The following is a 22,596-nucleotide window of genomic DNA, read 5'->3' as shown; positions in this document are numbered from 1 at the left end:
TTAACCTTCAGGACCACCGGTAGGTATTGCTTCAGAGGATGAGATGAATGACAATTTTTGTAGCGTGTGAAAATTCCATTCTTGACCGGCATTTGAACCCGGGACCTCTGGATGAAAGGCCGAAAAGCTACTACTCGCGCCACGGAGGCCGGCAATAGATCTATCTGTTTGAATTCAACTGATAGTTAACAAGAATCTTTGCGTGCATATACAACTAATAAATATAATTTGGGTTTTGCTGTTGATTGTTTTAATTAATTACAAAAACAACCTTAGAAAGAAACTTTGTTAAAATATTACAAAAGTTTGTACTACTTATAAAATTAGCAAATGTTTATTAATTGTGACTGTTTTCGGTCCGAGCCTGTCTGCTTATCTCAAATCGTGTTTAAACAATATCGTTAAAAAAAAATAATTGTATTATTAATGTAATGAGTTATAGGTTAGATAAGTTGTAAAGTAACTTGGTTAAGTTAGTGCATAAAGAAAAAACTACCTATTAATTTTATTTTCTCATTTAAAAGTAAGTAATGTCCTATTTGTATCTTACCGAAAGATTTAATGGCTACGTCAATGGTAATTGCATATTCATGTATTCAGTTTTGAACGTGACTTAGATTTAATCAGATTCACGTTTTATTAATTTTTAAACCGGCATGATAAATTTAAAGTCAATTTTTTATATGACAATTTTTCTTTTATTAAAAAAAGTGCAATAATTAATATTATTACTAAACAAATAAATTAATAGAAAAAATGTCTGTTGTGATCATTTAATTTTGTTTAAATTACTCTAGATTTGCAATAATGTAATTTGTGATTCTTCCTATTCGCGGTATACATTTTAAGTTTTTTTTGTTGTAAATTTTAAGATAATTAAGAATTCTCGTGTAACATATATAAATCTAAATCTTCAGAACAGAAATTCAGTATTCAATTGTATTTTATTCTAGTCTCAGTCAATCTTACTGTGATTGCTTCTAAATTCATCATAATATTTAGTAATAATTGGAAGTAGATAAAGTAAGTAAAAATTGTGTTTTGTATCTTTAGAATAATTAATTATTTTAATTTGCTTTAGATGAAGAGAGTAAAAATACATTAATTAAATATTAGTTTTCTACATTAATTAAATTTTATCCAAATAACATTAAAAAAAATATTTAATTTCTTTTAACTCGTTTACAACAATATGAAATGTTAATAATAATTACAATTAAAAAAAAATTATTTATTTCTCACCTGTACAACTAAAAAAAAATTAATTAAATTTAAAATTAAAAAAAAAAACCGGTTTCAAAAAATACGCTAAATAATTAATTAAAAATAATACTTTTTTCACTTCTTTTTTAAATGTTGGTATCTTCAAGTCCGGGCTAAATGAAAAATTAACAACTACCAATAACCATAATTTACTTCAACTTGTAAAAAGTCAAAATTTGAAACTTTTTTGTGCAGTCTTCTTTGAGAAGTTGGTTTTATAATTTAAAAAAAAAACAAATTATTTGTTAAATTTTTATTTTCCTTTTTTTTTTTGATGAACTTAATAAAAACTCTGTCTGTCTTGATAAAAGTCACCCAGAAGAAACAAACGCAGGCGTGAAAATGAATTCAGAGGATTGACTCTGGTCGGGTTGAGAACGCTCTTTTATTAAAGGGTGTTAAAATATTCTGTTAGTTACAAAATATTTACAATATTTTAATTAATTTCAGTAAATTAAAAATATTTCTCTCTTGTCTGTTAGCATGTGTGTGTGTGTGTGTGTGCGCGCGCACGATAAAATATTAACTGAAGAGCAAAATAACCTATTTTAACGGTGTAATTCGACATACATATAAAGACAATAAACGTACGTGAAATCAATCGAATATAACAGTAACCCCTTTACATTAAGGAGTATTTTCAGAAAAGGACCATTTTTAATAATTGTATTATTTTTCTAGTAAAAAAAAAGTTAAAAATAATTTTTTTTGTCTAGTGAAAAGTACTAAATAATTATTTAAAAGTTAACTGGGTGAGATTTTTATTTTATTTTTCAATTACCAACTGGTGATTTATTTCAATTATCAATTGGTAACTTTAGCATCATTGGATATCAGTTCCCTTTTACAATTTAAAAAAATTGCCTGTAAAGGTTATTTTAACTTCTACTGGCTTAAATCTTGTCTTCTATAATCCTTTGATGAAATAAATCTACAGAAAAAATATCTCAAATAAAATAACTGCTTCATAATCGTTCCTACTCCCAGTTCGAAAAACCTATTAAATCTTATTGTCCCATTTTAATTGGGTGTCCCATATAAAACACAACCCATCAATTACTCATCCATGAAATTTCAAAAGTCAAGCTTACTCCCCTACTCGTTACTGAAATGGACTCGTCCAACATCTGAACATCGCGGTGATACAGTAGAACACTACCGATAGTAACAACAATGCAATCATAACGTTCAGTGTATTGCTAGAGACAAGATGATATTTTCGCTAGATGAACGTGTTTTCATTGTCGAGTCGTACTTCAGTACGAAATCAGCGGTTGCAGTGCAAGATTTGTTTCACCATAAGTACCCAGATAAACCAGCTCCTAACAAAACATCAGTATTAGGTTAGTTGCAAAATTTAGAGAGACCGGTTCTATTAATAACAAGGAACACAAAAGATTTCCGTCAGTGTTGAATACAGATACAGTCACTGAAATCAAAGACCGATACTCGCTTGCCAAATAAATCGATCAGATGTTTGTCTGCTGAAATTAATTTGTCTAAATCAACTGTTCATCGGGCGACCAAACAATTACAATTACGACCTTATCGCATTCAAACGGTTCATCGACTTCTTGAGCCCGACAAAGAAAAACGGCTGCAATATTGTCAACGGTTCCGTCGATTTCTGCGTGAGGGAATTAATGTTATGGATTCGTTATTTTTCACAGATGAAGCACGGTTTCATTTGGATGGCTACGTAAACAACCAAAACAGTAGAATTTGGAGCGCTGAAAATCCCCACGTTTATCACGAAAAACAATTACACCCGCAGAAGTCGGGCGTGTGGTGCGCGATATCGCGGAAGAAAATAATCGGTCCTATTTTTTTCGAGTACACCATTAATGTGCAGAGCGATATCAGGATATTTTATTTCAGTTCATCGCATTCTTGGAAGAGGAAGACAGACACTGCTGGCTACAACATGACGGCGCGACATCGCACTACAGGTTCAACTTCTGATTTCGTTGAGGAATTCTTTGGTAATCGTGTTATCGATCGAGGCTTGTGACCACCAAGATCTCCAGATTTGACTGCGGCGGATTTTTTTCTACGGGGTTACCTCAAAGAAAAAGCCTACAACAACAAACCACGAACACTTGAACAATTGAAAGTCAATATTGAACAAGCTGTATTAAATATCCAGCCACAAACTTTGAAAAAAGTTGCAAGAAACGCTGTAAAAAGAATTGAAGCTTGTATTCAAGAAGATGGCGGCCACTTCCAACATTTACTCTAAATGTAAGGTAATGGATGGTAATAATAAAAATTACATTTACATTTACACATGCCTTTTTATTATTTCAATACCTACCAATATAAGGTTGGGTTGCGTTTTATATGGGACACTCTGTATTTTTCTATAATACGTAAGTCCTCACCCAATTAATCATAATCACAATTTTCTCGAAATTTTTTTTACACTACAAATTTTTGTAGTTATCTTTAAACTTTAGTGTTTCAAATAAAAAAAAAAAAAAAAAAAAAAAAAAAAAAAAAAAAAAAAACAATTACAAGAAGTTGGGTAGTATATACTAATTTCATATGTTGGAGAGAAAATTATTTTTATTTCAATATGTTTTCTTTTTTAGGTAAATATTGGATAAAAGTTTCTTTTTTTTTTGAGAAAAATAAATGAGGTATTCGGTGAAGATAAGTAAAATTATTCTGTATTTTTATATCTGAAGAGAATTTGTGTTTCTTAAACGTGGAAATGAATTCAATCTTTTTTATTATAACAGTGTACGTTCCGCTATATTTAACATAAAATCAATAACAAGCTAAAAAAGAATATAAACCTACAAAAATAATACCGGAAAATCTTTATAAAAATTATTTTAAAATAAAATTGAATAATATAACCAGCAAACATAGATATATTTTTTAATCTTAAAAAATATTAGCATAAAAATATAAATTTAAATATAAAATGTAACTTTTTAAACATGAATGAATTCTTTTATGCTAAGATTTTGAGTATTCATCACGGAGATTTTCCATCAAGAAAACAATTCAACCATCTACTATAGTTCTATTCAGAGTCGTTCTTTCTTTAATATTAAATAAAGAACGTTATTTTTTATGATTATTGTTATAAGTCCAACAATAGTATCAAAAAAGTACTTAAAAAACCGTAAAAAAAAAATTTTAACAACTAAATACAGACATTACGATTAATTTTCATAGAACAAAAAACTTTTTTAAAAATTCTCACAATTTCTAATAAATCCCACCAATAAAAAATGTAGACGGTTTACAACATTTTATATTTCCGTAAATTTTCGATAAATTATAGCATAATTCATTAATTATAGATAATTAATAGCATAAATTATAACAAATAATAAACAACTCCAAAATCATAGTTTTTGAACATTTTATTGACATTAAATTTATATACTCGTACTTTATAGTAAAAAATAAAACTGAGCTTAAAAAACGCATCTTAAAGTAAAAAAAAATCCTCAGTTTTAATTTTGACTTTTGAAGTTGTTTTAAAATTAAACAATCCCCAATTAACTTTAACTCAATTAACTTTCCACCAACTCAAAAACAAAAAAAAATGATGAAGAATATAGGAAATATTTTATTTTTGTTCGTTAGGTTATTTAAAGAAATGTTGAAAAAAGTTGATAACTTATTTTAAAGCTTATTTTATTTAAAATATGAATGAGTTAATTTAGCGATGGTATTTTTCATACACTGTAAAATTTCATATATTTTCTCAAGCAAGTTTAAAATTTCTGATAAACTAATCATCAACGAAATGTTGTTCATTACAAAAAAATAACCATAAAAAATAATAATAATTTTGAAATAATTACGATTTCAAAAGGCGAAAAACCATAAAAATAACAAAAAAAAATTAGAGCAACAACGTAAAGAAACTACTCTATAATGTGTGACAAGGCTCTGTGAAATAAAAAAAAATGAGTTTTTATGTTTAAATTAATTCTAAAGAAAGCTGACAACTCAGTTGTAGGACTTTCCCGTTACGCGGCTTACATACGCATGCACAAACAATTTAACACGTCAGTGTTACATTAGCGCTCCTTGTGGTGACAGGAGGTAATACTGACGCAGTATACTCATTAGCCACCATTTTAGAGAATTTCTTGGGGGTGGAGGTGTGATCTTACAAAAGTTTTTTTAAAAATATTATTTTTTAATTGTTAACAAATGTGCTTAAGAAAAATAAGACCTTAATTAAGCGAAATCTCGCGATACTGATGGTGACCTTACTCTATAACCTCATCACCTAGACCGTTTAAGTTGAAAATTTAATGGCATCAATGTCCCATATATAGAAGTAATTTGACCAAGTTTGATCAAAATCGGTCTAGTAGTTCTGGATATATAAGGTGATTTAGAATGTGGTACCGAACACATACGTAAATCCGGAAAATTATCATCCGGTTTTTTGGGTTTCTTAAGTGTCAAAACGCCAAGATCCGTAATATACCCAAATTGGAACGATTACAATATTTTCCCTTTTAAAGCTATAACGCCGCTATAGTGCTAGACGGGAGACTAAAATTATCTTAAAATTATATAAGTAAATCATTGTTCGTAACAGAAAAACAAAACTGTAGTTTCCATTTATCTGAAAAGAAACTATAGGACAACCGGAATTACTTTCTTAGAAAACAAACAGAAAATCATCAACATCGATATACAAGATAAAATATTAAAATTGTAATTATCTAAACTCTTCATTTATATATATATATGAGAACTTATTCTTTATTTTAATGATGTCAATAACAATAAAATGAGTTAGAATCAATTAAATACTTTAATAGGTACATTAAAACTTTATTAGTTTAACTCTATTAGTTTCAGTTTATTAAATATGAACAAATTTTTACGCAAAGAGAAATCCTCTGAATTAAATTTAAAGAAAACTAGTTTTTTCGACTTAATTAAAATTTTTTTAGAAGGAATAATAGTAAAAAAGCTGTTTCTAATGTTGCTGAAATATCGGAGATTTTTATAAAGCTTAAAATTTAACTTCTATCAGCTGAAAAATAATTGAAAATTACTTTTAACCTTACGACTTTACGTAATTATTTCCTAGTCTATTTGTTAATTAGCTGCCATAACTTAATAGTTGTTATGAGGTAAAAGTCATTTCCGTAAATATCATGGTCACTCTCAATAATCATCTTATGACAAAAAACTAGTCAAATGAGGAATGAGATGATTTCACTTTGCTCTCATTTAGCTGATTATACATTATTGCACATTAGCAGGTACTTTCAAATAAATTGATATTTAGCACTACAACTATCACTTTCACTATTTTCACCACAATGACTAGTGCATCATTACTCTAAAAGAAAATAATAATAAGAAAGTTTACGGTAAATACTCTAAGCAATGAATAAAATAAAAAAAAGGTTTGTCAAAGATCTTTTAAATTAGTCAACAATTACTAAAAAAACAATTACAAAATTATTTCAAAATAGCTTTCGTGTTTTGAACGTTTAATAAAATTATCCATAAAATGTTTTATTAAAAAAAAAATAATAAAATGTTTGTACCATTATTTCAAAGGTACCAATCCCCCTTCACTACATAACACTTCTTTCACCTTGGTCTTTCATTCAATATTTAAAAAAAAATTAACAAAATCAATCCTTCTAGTGTTCAAGATTCCTTACCAAATTACAAAAATCTAAGTCAACAGTCTCTGAGAAAAATAAAGGTAACTTAATTTCAAAACACATTTGTAGTGAATAAATATAAATTATAATGAAAAATTTAAAAACAGAAATGAAACATTGAAAAACAAATTTTAAACCCCCCCCCAAAAAAAAACTATTGTTGACAAACATTGCTCTTTAATATAGGATAATTAAAGAGCGTGCGGGTGACAATTTTGTGTGTAGTATTTATATATAGTTTTTTCGAATTTTTTAAATTTAGACTGGTTGCGAAGATATAAAATTTCCGAATAACCATGATGTGTTGTTAGATCGAGAGTGCACCTGTTGCATGCAAAAGTTAGCCTTTAACCTACTAACAAATACCCCGTTTGAATTTTTAAAATCGGACAATTGTTTGCTGAGATATATCGAGGAGCACCCCATTGTACCTCCTAAAACAGTGCCCCAGAGGCACCCCGTTTGTTGCCAGTTGAAGGTGATGATTGGTCTAGCCTCCTACGAGTTGCACGCATACATCACCACTTTAGCATCATACGCAGTCCTCACGGAAAGCCCATTATTATTATTAAACAGAATTATTTAAATTTATTTAATATTATTATTTTTTTTTAAGGTATATTTAATTCTATTATTTTTTTAATATTATTCATTCGATTGATTCGAATCGTTCAGTTCAAACCCATATTGAATTACACAGTGAAAGAGGCTCACACACAGTTGATTAATTCAATTCATTAAATTTTGTGCTTCAACCGAAAAATGTCCACTACTAAACATATATATAGGTTTGCGCGCGCGCGCACACACACACACACACACACACACACACACACACACACACACACACACACACACACACACACACACACACACACACACACACACACACACACACACACACACACACACACATCTTACGTTATCAGGAGTGTCATATATATAAAGAGCTTTTTCAATATTGTCTATTTAATTTTAATTATCATATCTTAAATATTTTTTATATATGACACTCTCGGTAACGTAAGGATTCCAACGCGGTGTCATATTTCTAAATCGGTTCAACCATCGGGCTGCTACGCTGAAACAAACATATATACACTCTAAATTCATTAATTACACTCCTTTTTGGGCAGTCGTCTAATAAAGAGGCATGTTAAACTTTTACTGAAATAAAATGGAAATCAAGGTTACATAGAAAACCCATATATAACTTCTTTACTTAAAATTTGAAAATAAATCAGCATTTGATTATTAAAGAATAGTCATAAATAAATAGCGAGAATATATATATATATATATATATATATATATATATATATATATATATATATATATTAAATAAATAAATATATGAAAAAAATATTGAAGACGTAATAATTAAAATTAAATAAACAATATTGAAAAAACTCTTTAAGAAACGAGTATATAACAATGTTTGTAGAATAAAAGAAAAAAATACATGCAGCTGTTTTTTCAAGCAGTCCTACCAACCGAACGCATAAATGTAGTTTAAAAACATCTAAACCGTTGAAAAAAAAACTAAGACTGACCACTCACTGCTTTCAATTAATACACACCCCCTGATGTGGAATAGTATAACTTAAAAATTTATTTAAAAAATGAACCTCAAACAAATCGAACAGATATGCCTTCCCATAAACGAAATTTATGATAGAAGATAAATATATTTAATCCTCTTATAACAGAAAATTGTTCAAAAAAATTTTAAAGTGTAAATAATTATTAGATATCTTTTCATTATTTTTATTCAACAACGAAGTATTTATAAAATAATTTTCCAAACTATATAACTGCTGCTTATTATGTCCTTTATTTTATTTTCCGTTTTTAATAAACTAATTTTGGGATATAAGCAATGATGGACTACAGACGACTTCTCTGGTCTTTCATATTTATAACGAGAAAAATATTCCTTTAGTTAAAATGGAGTAAATATTGATTATTTATTTTAATTTTTCATTTATAAATAAAAATGCATATATCATTTTGCAATCAAGATATTTATTAATTTAGGATTCATAACCTTCAAAAACATCAAGAAATATATATTTAAATTTTGGAAATTTTCTCTCATAAAATAAAATAGGCTTTTTTTATAAAATGAAATGTATAATAAAATCTATTGGATGATTTTTTAATTTTATTTTAAGGTATTTATTGTGTTCTTGTATTCTTCAGGTTAAAAATTAAGTGAAACACATTATTTGATCTGAGAATATAAGTGGATTGAGTTTACCTCTCTCAAAAATCATATGTTTCTCTACGCCCTGTTATATCATGACGAAAAATTGTTTTACTCTTGATATTTGTGTTAATGACATAATTATAATGACAGTCAATATTATAACCTCTAATATAAGGAAAATGTCAATGAAATATTAAAGTTAATTGACTGAAAAGTACTTTAAACAAAAAATGTTCAAAATTTCATGATGATTGAGTGGAACGATTAACTGTTTAGTAAAATTTCTATCATTTAGTGAGAAAAAATATAAAGAAAGATCTAACGAACAGGGTGCAACGTCCTTAGCATGCAGAATGAACATAGACTAAGTTTGAAACAAAAGCTACTTAAATGAAAGGAATAAACCATTCAGAAATAAAGACCCAATAAGTAAACTGATAAATACATAAATATAAGTCTATATAAATACCTGTTAGAACGGGAACTTTTGTACATCAGCCAGCTGTACTAATAGTCTATTCCAAACTAGCCAAAAAAATGCGGTGCTGCAGTAGTACTGTTTTAACCAGGGAGTACTATTAGTTAAAAGGTTTTCAATAATGTCAAAATTTTATTTTTCTTGCAGAAGTAATGAATCTTATTATTTTTTTCAGATAAAAGAAATATGAAGGTGTATATTTTAATTGTATTTTTTGCTTTACTTTCAACATCTATGCAAGCACCAAATGATAACATAAAGAATTTTGAAATAAAGAAAGTCAATGAAGAATCAGTAGTAGCAGACATTTTAATTCCTTTACTGGGATTGGATTTCGATTCTGAGGTAATTAATATAATTTTTTAAAAATAGATTATTTTTAAATATATTAAAATATCAACATTTTACAACTGTCAGATTAATTAAGATTATTGCAATCTAAAATAAATTTGACCTGTTTTAATTCGTATTTTTGTAATTTGTCTCTTTGTAAACCAAATTTGTATGACCAAATGCATTCTCTGATTTTTATGAAATCTTCTTGTAAGATTCCTTTTTAAGTCGAACAACGTATAAGTTATGAATTTTCATTAAATATTTTATTTCAAAATAACGGTCAATACATTTACAACACAAACCCGGGTGTTACGGGACGTAATCCCCGAACTTCAGGGACTGATTCAAGACACCAGAATCAGTAAAAAAGTTCATATCTATAACTCCTATTTTGCTTTGTTTTTCTTATGGACGCCATTTTGTGATTTTCAACAAAAAAATTATATTTCAGTAACGGGTAAACCTACTTTAATTAAATTTGGCAAATTTAAAACTTGTGTCTTATTCTACAAAATAAAACGTCAGCTTCAAAAAATTCAAAATGGCAATCATCTTAATTTTTTAATCTTCTATATCATTGTAATTATTTATTTGATCAAATTTTTATTCATTACAAAATTTATTAAGCATTTTATTTTGAACGAATTGATACCTCATTTGCAAAAATTCGCTGACAAAAAATCGAGTTACTGCAGACAATTAACCCGGCAGTACCCTTGTGCACCGTATTGCAAGCTGATAATTTTTTACCTGCTTTTTTCCTTCACTAAATTTAATAAATGTTAGTAACAATAAATAGTAAATTATTAAAAATTATCACCTTTTATTATAGTGGGTACTGCCTTATAAATTGTCTGCAATAACTCAACTGTTTGTCAGCGTATTTTTATAAATAAGGTGTCATATTTTTCAAAATAAAATGCTTAATAATTTATGTAATAAATAACAATTTGATAAAACAATTATCTTACAAAAGTATTGAAGATTAAAATGTTTAATGGCCACCATTTTGAAATTTATGAAGCTAACCTTTTCAAAATTTTTTATTTTGTAGAACAAGACACTAGTCTTAGATGTTAAATTTAATTAAATTAGGTTTACCCGTTCCTGAGAAATAATTTTTTTGTTGAAAATTACAAAATGACGTCCAGAAGGAAAACAAAGCAAAATAGGACTTATGTCGATATGAACTGTTTGCTCATTTTTGATATTTTAAACCAGTATCCGAAGTTCGGGGATCACGTCCCTGAACACGCCGTATACTTAAAAGATACGGCTTATCAAGTATTATGATAAAATATTGAAGACTATCTTAAATGTGGAGATTATATTTTCTAAAAAACTAAGTGATAATTCTGTATTTCTAACAGAAAATGAGTATAACTACAGAGGTAAGCAACGATGTACTTTTTTAATTTTTAAGAATGCTAATAGTTGAACATCGTAAAGTTCAAAGTTTTCTTGGAAAGTTGTTGACTGGTATCTTTCGTAGTGTGTGAGGGGGAGGTGAAAAGGAATTTTAAAGCGGAAGTTTGGCGTCACTAAACCACTGTTGCTAACAGTTTCCTCTCCACTCCTGAATAGACCTTGATTATTATGCACCTTGAGAAATACTCAGTGCTCGCATTACAGTTGACAAGGTATCATTGTTTCTATCTTAACCACTATACTGTAATCTCAGTAGTGCTAGTTCTGTATAGCGCTGTCTGTAGTAGTTACTACTACAATGTCATTTTCACTTTATTAATTTAATTTCATTAAATTAATGAAAACTCATTTAGTTTAATTTAATTCAAAATTAATAAGGTCTACTTAGTAATAAAACTTAGCCTGTATAAATAAGCTAAGTTCTATTACGTAAAATTTCAATTTTATACATAGAATTTTAAATATAGTCGGAATTCGTAGTTTGGCCTATCATAACAATTAAAAACTACCAACAAACTTATTTAAAAAAACTTTTGAGGTACATTTAAAGTAAAACGATAAACTTCAAACTGAATGAAATGAAATCAAGTTGTATCTTACTCATTTAATTCAGCCAGTGTAATTGTTTGTATTATTTGTTGATGTTTTAAGTATAAAATTTACACAGGTATTCGAAAATATGAGTTTAAAAAAAATATGGAGTTAAATCTTTATATGTTAGATCATTCATGGACCTACCTATATTATTTACTATTATGCAAAAGCAACAGGTGCAAGTGGGTATATAAATATCACAGATACTCTGTTTACGCTAATTTATGAATAGAATTTACGTTTTTATAAAATAAATAAGGTCTAAAGATTTCATGAATCTGTATTCATTTGAAATTGTTTGTTCACGTTATACAGATTTAAAATTAAAAATAAAAACAAATTAATCTCTTACAGATAAATTATGAATAGCTGTTTTGATGATTGAAGGGTATGCAATTTTATTTAAACTATATTTTAGAATTCTTTTTTTTTCTTTCAACTTTGTCCTTCACTTTAGAATTGATTGGATGGCGTCCTGTTCATATAAAACTTAAGCTGTTTACCTTTTATTTTACATTTTTAAGGATTTCTTTCTCTCTGTCTTTTTTTCTTATTATCTTTCCAATAACTCTTTCTCTGATTGTCTTGTGTATTCTAGTCACCTCCTTCACTTAAAAAGAAAACCTCTTTTTTACTCATTTAAATGTCAGTACACAGACTCAAACCTACGTTTTAAGATTCTATTCATTTAATTCCGACGTCGAAGTCGGAAATCACTCTACCGTAAATATAATTTTAAAAGTTAAAAAAATGTACGCTTATACGGTTATATAATTTTACAATTTTACGTTTTGATATTAAACAGAAAGCTGAAATGATAATTCTCAACTTGAAGTAATTATATATTATTATATATATATATATATATATATATATATATATATATATATATGTATATGTATATAAATTGTGTAATAAGTAAAATAAAAATTACTCTTAATTAATATTATTAAAAAAAAATGATTGAAATGGGATGGCTGTATAAGGAAAAAATCAAATTCTAATAAGAAAATTATATTTGAATTAGAGTTTTATTTCATTAGGTGTTAATGACGACTTATTACGGCGAAATATATCATTTCTAAGGGGAAACAGTTGGATCTCAAGTTTAAACACATGTACTGGCTGATAGGACATAAATCTCGGTTTTCAGCAGAAAGTAAATTATTGATTTATAAATCCGTTTTGAAGCCTATTTGCACTTACGGGCTTGAATTGTGGGGTACAGCGTGCAACTCCAACATTGGCATACTTGAACGTTATTAAACAAAAACACTGCGGAAAATGCTCAACATACCCTGGTACATAAGTAATAGCCTTATATATATATATATATATATATATATATATATATATATATATATATAATGATTTTAAGTTGTGAACCTTTCGGGAGGAAATCTCTCTGGTCAGCCTACGGTATCAAAATCGTTTGGATCAGCACCCGGATTATTTGGCGGTCAATTTATTAGATAACACGATCAATGATTTTCCAAGATTGCTGAGGAACAATATTCTTGGTTTGCCTTATCGTTTCAATTAGGTGACTTTATGGTCTGGCCGTATGGAGAGCTCTTCTATTTCATTATTAAGTAACAAGCCGCTGGATCTGTGCCAATTTAATGTTAATTCAAATACATCTTATTTAATTATTATTCTATGAACAGATTGTAAAGTTGCTGTGTCGTTAAATGTAAAAAAAATTAAGTGTTAATGATTGATCGGTAAAAATTTCTCTGAGGCCTGATAAGACAGGTATCTCTTCTTAATTTTCAAATTTAGTAATAAAATACATCTTCCTTTTTTTTTCTTACAAAAAAAATTTAGAATGTTAGTCACTGGAAAGATTTATTCTAACATAAAATATCTTAATAACATTGGTATGCAAAGGACGATATAATAATAATATACGAGCAAATAATACATAATATGTAAAATGACGGATATAATTTTTAGTGTAAATAAACACACACACACACACACACACACACACACACACACACACACACACACACACACACACACACACACACACACACACACACACACACACACACACACACACATACATACACACACACAAAACAATTAAAAAAAGGGAAATCCATGTTACATTTAAAACTATTTTGAATATATCCTAAAAATGTATTATATATAATTCGAAATGAAATATCAAATAATAAAGTTTGATGTTAGTTGAAACTGCTATAAAAAGAGAAAAGTGACTAACTTTTGAGACTTTAAGAAGTAGGTAGTTAAAAATATGCATGAAATACTTTTATATTCGTCTGGTTTTTCAAACTTCGTTCCTGCTCGTAGTTACATAAATTGGTACTTATACTTCCATTTTGTACCAGCAAGCTTTGTTCAAGTGTATGTAGTTTAAATGAGGTGTCTTGAATTTAATGGAAAGTTCAATTATACTAAAAAAGAAAAACCCATGTGTCTATTGTACTCGGCGATATAAATAAAATTTATAATTGAGAAGCAAATTATGAGACAATGTTACACCTATAATGAAAAAAATATGTGTGGGGTAACACTGGTACAAGAAATTTATTATGAAAAATTTGAATTAGTGAACAATAATTTAAGTTAAGATTTTGATAAAAACACCATATATACCTAAAGTAAGGTTTCAACAACAAGTTCCCACTCAATTAAAATAATACATGTATATATATATATATATATATATATATATATATATATTAGACAAAGAAAATGTTTAATCATATACAGAATGATTCACTAAGAATGTAAAAAGCTTTCAGAAAATGTTGTACTGGTGAGAATAAAGAAGAAAGTTCTTATAAAAATAAATCGGGAACGCTTCGTTAGTGAGTGTTGGCTGGAGAAAGATTTTTCCCTGATTTCTGCGCCTTCCGTAAAATTAAGTCAAACTGTAATTCATGGGATCCAAATTAAGGGATACATTTATTGATATTATATGAAATCTAATCTAAAGTTTGAAAAAGATAGGTGGCAGAACTGTATTTTTAGTAGTTTTTCAAGAAATCTTAGGTGAAAAACAAATGATTGAGGTCGACAAACACACTATTTTATGTTTGGTGTAAAATAGCTTTGTTAAATAGGTTATAGGTACAAAAATATTTTAAACAAAACTTGTATAGAATTTAATTCTGAATAAAATGGTTTGAATAAATTCCAAACTAAATACAAACGTATGAATTTTAAGTTTATTAAAAACAAAACATATCAAAATTTGCCAGATTTTAACTAGGTATTAATCGAAAAAAATATTTGAAAAGATCAATAGAGTTGAAAAACTAGAATATTTAGGTGAAAAATCAAAAAAAATTGAACGGGTAAAGTAAGTAACAAAACCAAAGATAGAAAAATGAAATTAACTTTTCAACTTGCAAAGGATATGAGTAATAAAGAAAAAAATGTCTATAAAAAGAAAAATATGATATTAAACCGGAATGCCATATGCAGCGAAATATTATCCTCAACGAGGAAACGAAAAACAAATTAACTGGGAAAGAAAGGAAAATTCTGAGAATGATCTTGGGGTTTAAAAAAGAAGATGAGGAGTATAGAAATAACAAACAAATTTATTTGGAAAATGAAAAGTTATCATATACAACTATAAAAGAAGAATGTTTTATGGACATTTAATCCGTGTCCATGAGTACAGATTAATTAGGAAAAAGTACTTGAGTATTTTAACAATAATCCCAAAACTGACAATGAATTGATATAAGAAGACATAAAAAATGGGCATTAAAAAGGAATATATTATGGTAAGAAAAAACATATAGGAAACGATTGAATAATTTAAGGGTATTCAGGAGGTAGAAAAGAAAAAGACGAAAAACATCTAGTCAGAAGAAAGAATAAAAACATATTGAAGAAAGAGAGAAGAGAAAAAATCACCAAAATTTTTTCGCGACATCCAAAGATGGTCAAAATCAGCAACAAAAGTGTGTAAGCATTAATTTTTATTTCTAATTTTTTTTTTATAGAATATTTAAAAGGTGAGAAAAAATTGAAATAATTCATTTTTTTCATCAGAAGTAGTGGATTTAACAACACAGTTTGACATGAAAATTCATTCACAATGTGTGTAGATTATACTGTATATAATCTACACACATTGTGAATGAACTTTAAAAGTATATTAAAGTATTAAAAGTATATTTAGTATGAATTTTATATATTTTAAATGTATATCAAAAGCCACAAATTTTAAAAAAATCATCTTGTTTCGTAATTTCCTTACCGCATGAAAAAACTAAATAAATTAATGAGATATATTTTTGTACATATGAAACGTCACTTTTATTTTACTATTTTCTTACTTATTGAATAAAAAATAATTTTTACTGTGATTTAGAAATCACAAAACACTAATAAAAAAAAATAGTGATTATTCTTACGCTTTTGATGATGTTGGTGACATTTTACGATTAAAATTTAAAGCAGAGAATGAAAAATAATCTATGAGTTCCATACAATTAATTTTTAGTTGTAAAATATTTTTGATAAAAAGAAATATAGTAGATTATTATTGATAAAAAGGAGAGTATATTTTTGATATCAGTATGTACACTCAATATTCCATTCACTCTTTTAAATGTTTATTGCTGTTCAAATGCAATATTGCCTACCAGGCTGGTCTAGCGGTTAACTCGTCATCGCAAACGCTGTTGTTTAACAGTTGATTTTCGAAGTTGAAGGTTCAAATCCTAGTAAAAGCTATTTGCTTTTTTATACAGATTTAAATACTAGATAGCGGATACCGGTGTACTTTGGTGGTTGGGATTCAATTAATCACACGTCTTAGGAATGGTCAGCCTGAATCTATACAAGATTACACCTCACTTACATGTTATACATATCACCCTCATCTCATCCATCCTCTCCCACCGATATGAGGATGGTATATATATATATATATATGACGCGGATTAATGTGTTTTGAATGAACGTCAAATTTGACCTTCATTAGTTATAAAATTTTTTATTTCCTAATTAAAATGATTAAAAATTAAAAGCGTAAATAACATCTTTTAATAATTTAAACATGCTAAAAATTTAAGCATCCTTTTTTGTTTGATTGCCTATTTTTCTAAAATATTTAACTCTCTTGTTTTGTAATATTGAAAATTTGTTCCGTTTTATACCTAGTTAAAATCTGTCACATTTTGATTTGTTTTTTAACCAACTTCAACATTTTTACGTTTGTATTTAGTTTCTGTTGATTTTATTCACATAATTTTACTCAGAATAAATTCTCTACAAGTTTTTGAGTGTTTATTACTTATTTAAAAAAACATATTTTTCTTTACCAAACATAAAATATTTTGTTGACCCCCGAGTCAAAAAAATAGTTTTGAAAACTACAAAAACCCCTGAAAATTATCTCTTTTTTCAGAAGAAACAAAAAAGAATCAATAACGTATTAATACACGCGAATATTTGATGGTTGAATACGTGATGAAACTCCATCATAACAAAAAGAAAATAAACAAAATATGTATTTTTATTTTTTTAAATATTTTTAAAAAGTCTTGACAGTTGTTTTGGCGCACTGTATCTTCCTTAGATGTTACGACAGAATAGTAAAGCTGAAAGTTCAATAACTGTTATGGGGAACTGAGAAGATACTAGTTGGCAAAATAGCTGTCGTGATTTTTTAAATAAATCTTGGGAAAATAAATAAAATATTTTGTTTACTTTCTTTTTATTAAATATGAATATTGTACAATTAATTAGGGTAAAAGAAAAAATGTATTACTACAACAAATAAATAAATTTTTATGTTTATTTTAAGGTGAAACGTGTACGTAGATCTAATGATGAAGATGATGATGAACGTAGCGGACCGGGTAGTAATGAAGTAATGAAAATAAAGAAACCTAAAGGAAAAAATTATAAACAATCAGGAAATCTTATTAATGCACCTTTATTGAAAACTAGTATTGGAGATTTGAAATTTTTGGTCAACAAAAATCCCAAAACTGATTATTATAACGCAGTATTAGTACTCGAAACAAAAATAAAGAATCCAGCAGAAATTTTAAAACTGTTGCAGCAAATGAGAAGCTGAGAATCAGAGTTAATTATTTTTATTTTATATAAGAAAATTTAAATTCCTAAATTTGGAATCTTTAATAATTATATTTTGCAATAAATAATCAATTTTTCATTTATTATAAAAGGCTACATTATTTTATACAAGAAATTAATATTTCCTTTCTTTTTCCTTATTTCCTTGGCGGAATGGTAGCGACTCTGTCTCTTATCTGGAGGTTCTGGGTTCGAGTCCCGGTGTGAAATTTTTTCACACGCAAAAAAAATTTCACTTGTCATTATCATTAATCGATAGCTGTAACAAGATGCCAGAGAGGATAAACGGATTAATGAGGAATTAATTGCTTTTGAGCTTTCTCTTCTTCAAATCAATTATAAAATTCAATCCTCTTTGTTCTGATTGAATAGGTTTTAGGTATTTAATTGTGTTTAAAAAAAACCCCTGATAAACTCAGAACTTTACCACTGTGACTAAGAAATAATTTATTCAGGAAACAAAAATAAAGTCTACGGCAGTGGTAATTGATCTTTTTCATACTGGTTTTATGAAGAAATAAAGTGTAAAAGAAGTATATATTTTTGTGTACAATGTAATAGTTATACGCAATTTATTGAATTTCAGTTACTTTTTAAAAGCTACTTTTATTGAGATGACCTCCCTGACAGAATGAATTCTCTTAAATCGTACCCGAAAACTGTTCATAACTCTTCTTAATAAAACATTATCTATTGGTTTAATTTTTAAAATAATCCTATTTTTTTAAATTCTTTATGGTATAGGATTTATTTACAAACAATTTAGATTTCAGGTACTACTCAAAGGAAGCAGTCTGTAACATTAGGTCTTAAGATGTAGGCGGCCAATTTATGTTTCCGAAACTGGAAATGAAGTGTTTAGGAAACATGACTTGCAAAGTGCATTGTTTCACGTGCAATATACTCTGTGGCACCATCCTGTTAGAACAAAATTCACCATGAACTTTTTCAGACTTTATGATGCGGATGTCTATATCCGTTGTCATTATAGTTTATGTTTAATACGATCGCAACGGATCAAATTGTAAACAAATATGGGTATGGTATTTTTTACTTGTCTACGAAGACTGGATCTATTGTATAACGTAGCTTGATAACGACCAGTAAAATGACAATGATCTCTGAATGTTTTGCAATCTTCGCCGAACCATGTATGACACATTTCGCATCGCTCAGCGTTGTCGAATTTTCTTTGTTCATCTGCTGAAAGAGAACATATCTTGTAAATATGAATCATTTTTTGATCCACTTGATTTGCAAAATCGGATAGAGTATTTATAAAATGTTCAGCGGCTTTTTCGCCTCTATAAAGTACAGAATGTTTCGGTAAAACTTATTTTATTTTATCAAAAACTGATTCATTACAAACGAAATATAGACAATAACTCTTCGGTTCGTGTACGTGCGTTGTATAACTATAAGATTTTATGTGTGTTGGATAATACGGTGTCTGATTCAATATGTATTCAAAATCTGCATATGCTACAACAAGCATTGGAAATTGATTTTCATACTTTTTAAATTTCAATACATTTTCACCAGATTTTGGAATTTTTATATGTGCAGGTTCATTGTAAATACAACGTTTTAAATGAGATTTTATTCTATCTTCGCTATTTATTTCTTTATAATTGAATGTAAAACAACGTTTATAAACATCTATTTTGGATCTACGTTCCGTCAATTGAAACCTAACCATTCGTGAAAAATATTTTATTTAGAAATAGTGTGAAATATCATTCGGATATAAATTATTCTTTAAATATAATAAATCGAAACGGTTTGGTGTTTTAATTCCGCAAACTTTTAATGATCTAACTTCATAATCATCATCTGTCAGTGTATATACATTTATAGAAATATTTTTGACGGATTCAAATTTTTTAATATCTTTTATCTCGACCGGAAAAGTTAACATGCTAAAGTCGTATCTATCGTAAATAAACTGTATAACATGTATCTAAGCGTTGTGTATTATTATCGGTTATATATTTTGATAAAATAGCCCATTTAAAGCAGAAAGCATCATCATTTTTAAAATTAATAACAGCCTTTCTTTTTTTTATTTCATGGGTCTATATATGAAGAACCACGTAGTGGTTTAAATTTATTTATACGTAACAATAAACCGTCGATACTGATTGAAAACCAACCGCTGCTTTTACCTTGAAATTCAGATTCTTCAGCTGATACTTTTTCAAATATAACGTCTATAACTTCATCTAAATCATCACAATTATATATGGGAATATTTTTAGTTTTAAAAGCAATGTCTTGACTATAGATTTGATCGTCCCGATTTTTTGATGTACATTCCAATAATAAATAAACTTTACAACATCTGTTGTTACGTACGATTTTAAAATGCTGAAAACGCAATTTCTAATATCGTTTAAAAATAAATTAATATCTTTATTTGCTTCATCTTAATTTTTATAATAATATGTGATTAAATGTTTTTTAAAGGCTTCTTCTAAAATTGTGAATGAATTCGCGTCACAGATAACTAATCTGTTTCGTTTTTTAGCGGAATCGTTCTCTAAACAGATATGTTTACAATTCGTGATGTCTATAACAGAAATGATTTTACAAATGAAGTTTTCAAACTATCTATAACGAAGAAAGTATTGTATAATATTGTATTTATATTATTAATGTGATACTGCGCATGCGTAAAAAACCTGTAATTTACATTAAGCAGTGATCAAGATCAATGCTATTGTAATATCTATCTAAACAAATATAAATTTAAAAAAAAAATTAATTATTATTTCATTTAATGAATTATTGACAGCTGCTACGGGGAATCCCTTGATGTCATAGGCGTCTACAGATAAATTTATCAAGGCCGCTGTTAGATAATTTTTTTTTCGAAACCAAATCAGTTGCTTTTTTCGCTTTAAATATTATTTATTTATTTCTATCGTATGTAAACATAATTGTGTTCATAGGAAAATTGTCCGTTATTTAATGTATACCGCGTCAAAGACGTTTACATTCGACGCAATCAATACATTAAATTCAAAATAATACACGTTTTTGCGTACAATAAATAACACTCAAAAAATACATTAAACAAATAAACAATGACGATACATTAAATTCACAATAAATATAAAATTTCGCATACATTAAATGACACGCAATATTCATTCCCGTCTTTAATGCATTTTGAGTTTGTGCTAGAAGAAACATATTATATCTACTAAAATTGATTCAATATGGCGGATCCAAAATAGTGGACAGAAATTTTAAATACACAATAAAACAGTAATTTTGTAACTATGTAGATTGGCATTTGTTCTACGTTTTAATTTCCCTCAGTTTTGATATATGAAACTATGTCCATATTTTAATATCACTTTATAAAATTGTTTTGTCTCTTTTTTGTCTTCTGACACACTTCATTACCGTTTTTTTACTTCCTTGTAAGAAGTAAAGGAAGTATTGTGATCGCGAAAAATTTCGGTTTTCAGATTTCAACAGAAGTATCCATTTGGACCATCCCTGAATCTATTTTGAATAGTTTGTGCGTTACGTCTGTATGTACGTACGTATGTATGTATGTATGTACATATCTCGTATAACTCAAGAATGATTAGCCGTAGGATGTTGAAATTTTGGGCTTAGGACTATTGTAAATCTAGTTGTGCATCTCTTCATTTGATTGCAATCGACATAATCAAAAAAGCCCAAACCAAAAAAAAAATTGGATTTTGGACTTTTTCTTAACTGCAGTAGTAAGCCCTCATTGAGAGATTTTCAACGATACATAATAAGTGGTACTTATTTTCATTGATTCCATAGTTATAGTCAAATAAAACTTAAATCAATGACATATTTGGATCTTACAAGGGAAGGCTCATCGGTTCGAATCAGACTCATCTCCTTTTTTTAACTTTTTTTTAATTATTTTTTTTTTAACTTTCTTTGTTAATTTAAATATATTGATTTATTAATAATTATTAACCCGTGATTGTAAAATGTTTTTACAATAAATAATAACAAAAAAATATATATGAAAAAATCAGAAGTTATTAGTAATATAAAATTTTATGTACTTTTAAAAATGGGTATATGCATTTTAATAGACATTATTACATATGTGTATATGTAATAGATTTGATGAAACATCTGATTATTTAATGTTAATTGAAAATTGTAATTTGGAATCATATTATTTTTTGATTTTCTAGTTTAATTTCTGTTTAATTTTATCTATATTAACTACAGAGTGAATGAAAAATAAACCCTCACAAGAACAACATATACACTGAGACATACTTGTCCGATCTTTAATAAAATGCAAAAAATTCTTATCTTTTAGTTCATTACTCCTCCGATATTGTCGGAGAATATTCTCCCTAAGTCGGAGTTGATCATCATTTCGTTTATTTGTTTTGTTGTTGCCAATCATTTAATCGCTCTTTAGTTTGATATAATTCTTCTGATCTTAATTTATGTACACGTTCTCTAGTTTTCAAATTTTCTTTCTTTCTAGTATATTAATCATCCTCTCTTAATAT

The 22,596-nt window shown here is 27.6% G+C and overlaps 1 protein-coding gene across 1 annotated transcript; it reads left to right on the top strand.

Annotated features, from left to right (window-relative positions):
• The first annotated feature begins 879 nt into the window (after window positions 1-879).
• LOC142326561 (uncharacterized) lies at window positions 880-18,161 on the top strand. Its single transcript, XM_075369140.1, has 3 exons — window positions 880-1,023; window positions 9,792-9,961; window positions 17,775-18,161. The coding sequence occupies exons 2-3, from the start codon at window positions 9,803-9,805 to the stop codon at window positions 18,048-18,050; spliced, it is 435 nt and encodes a 144-aa protein (XP_075225255.1). The 5' UTR covers window positions 880-1,023; window positions 9,792-9,802; the 3' UTR covers window positions 18,051-18,161.
• The last annotated feature ends 4,435 nt before the right edge of the window (window positions 18,162-22,596 follow it).

Source organism: Lycorma delicatula, chromosome 6 (genome assembly GCF_047948215.1).
Source record: "Lycorma delicatula isolate Av1 chromosome 6, ASM4794821v1, whole genome shotgun sequence".
Taxonomy (NCBI): Eukaryota; Metazoa; Arthropoda; class Insecta; order Hemiptera; family Fulgoridae; genus Lycorma; species Lycorma delicatula.
This window is presented reverse-complemented; position numbering and strand designations above follow the sequence as displayed.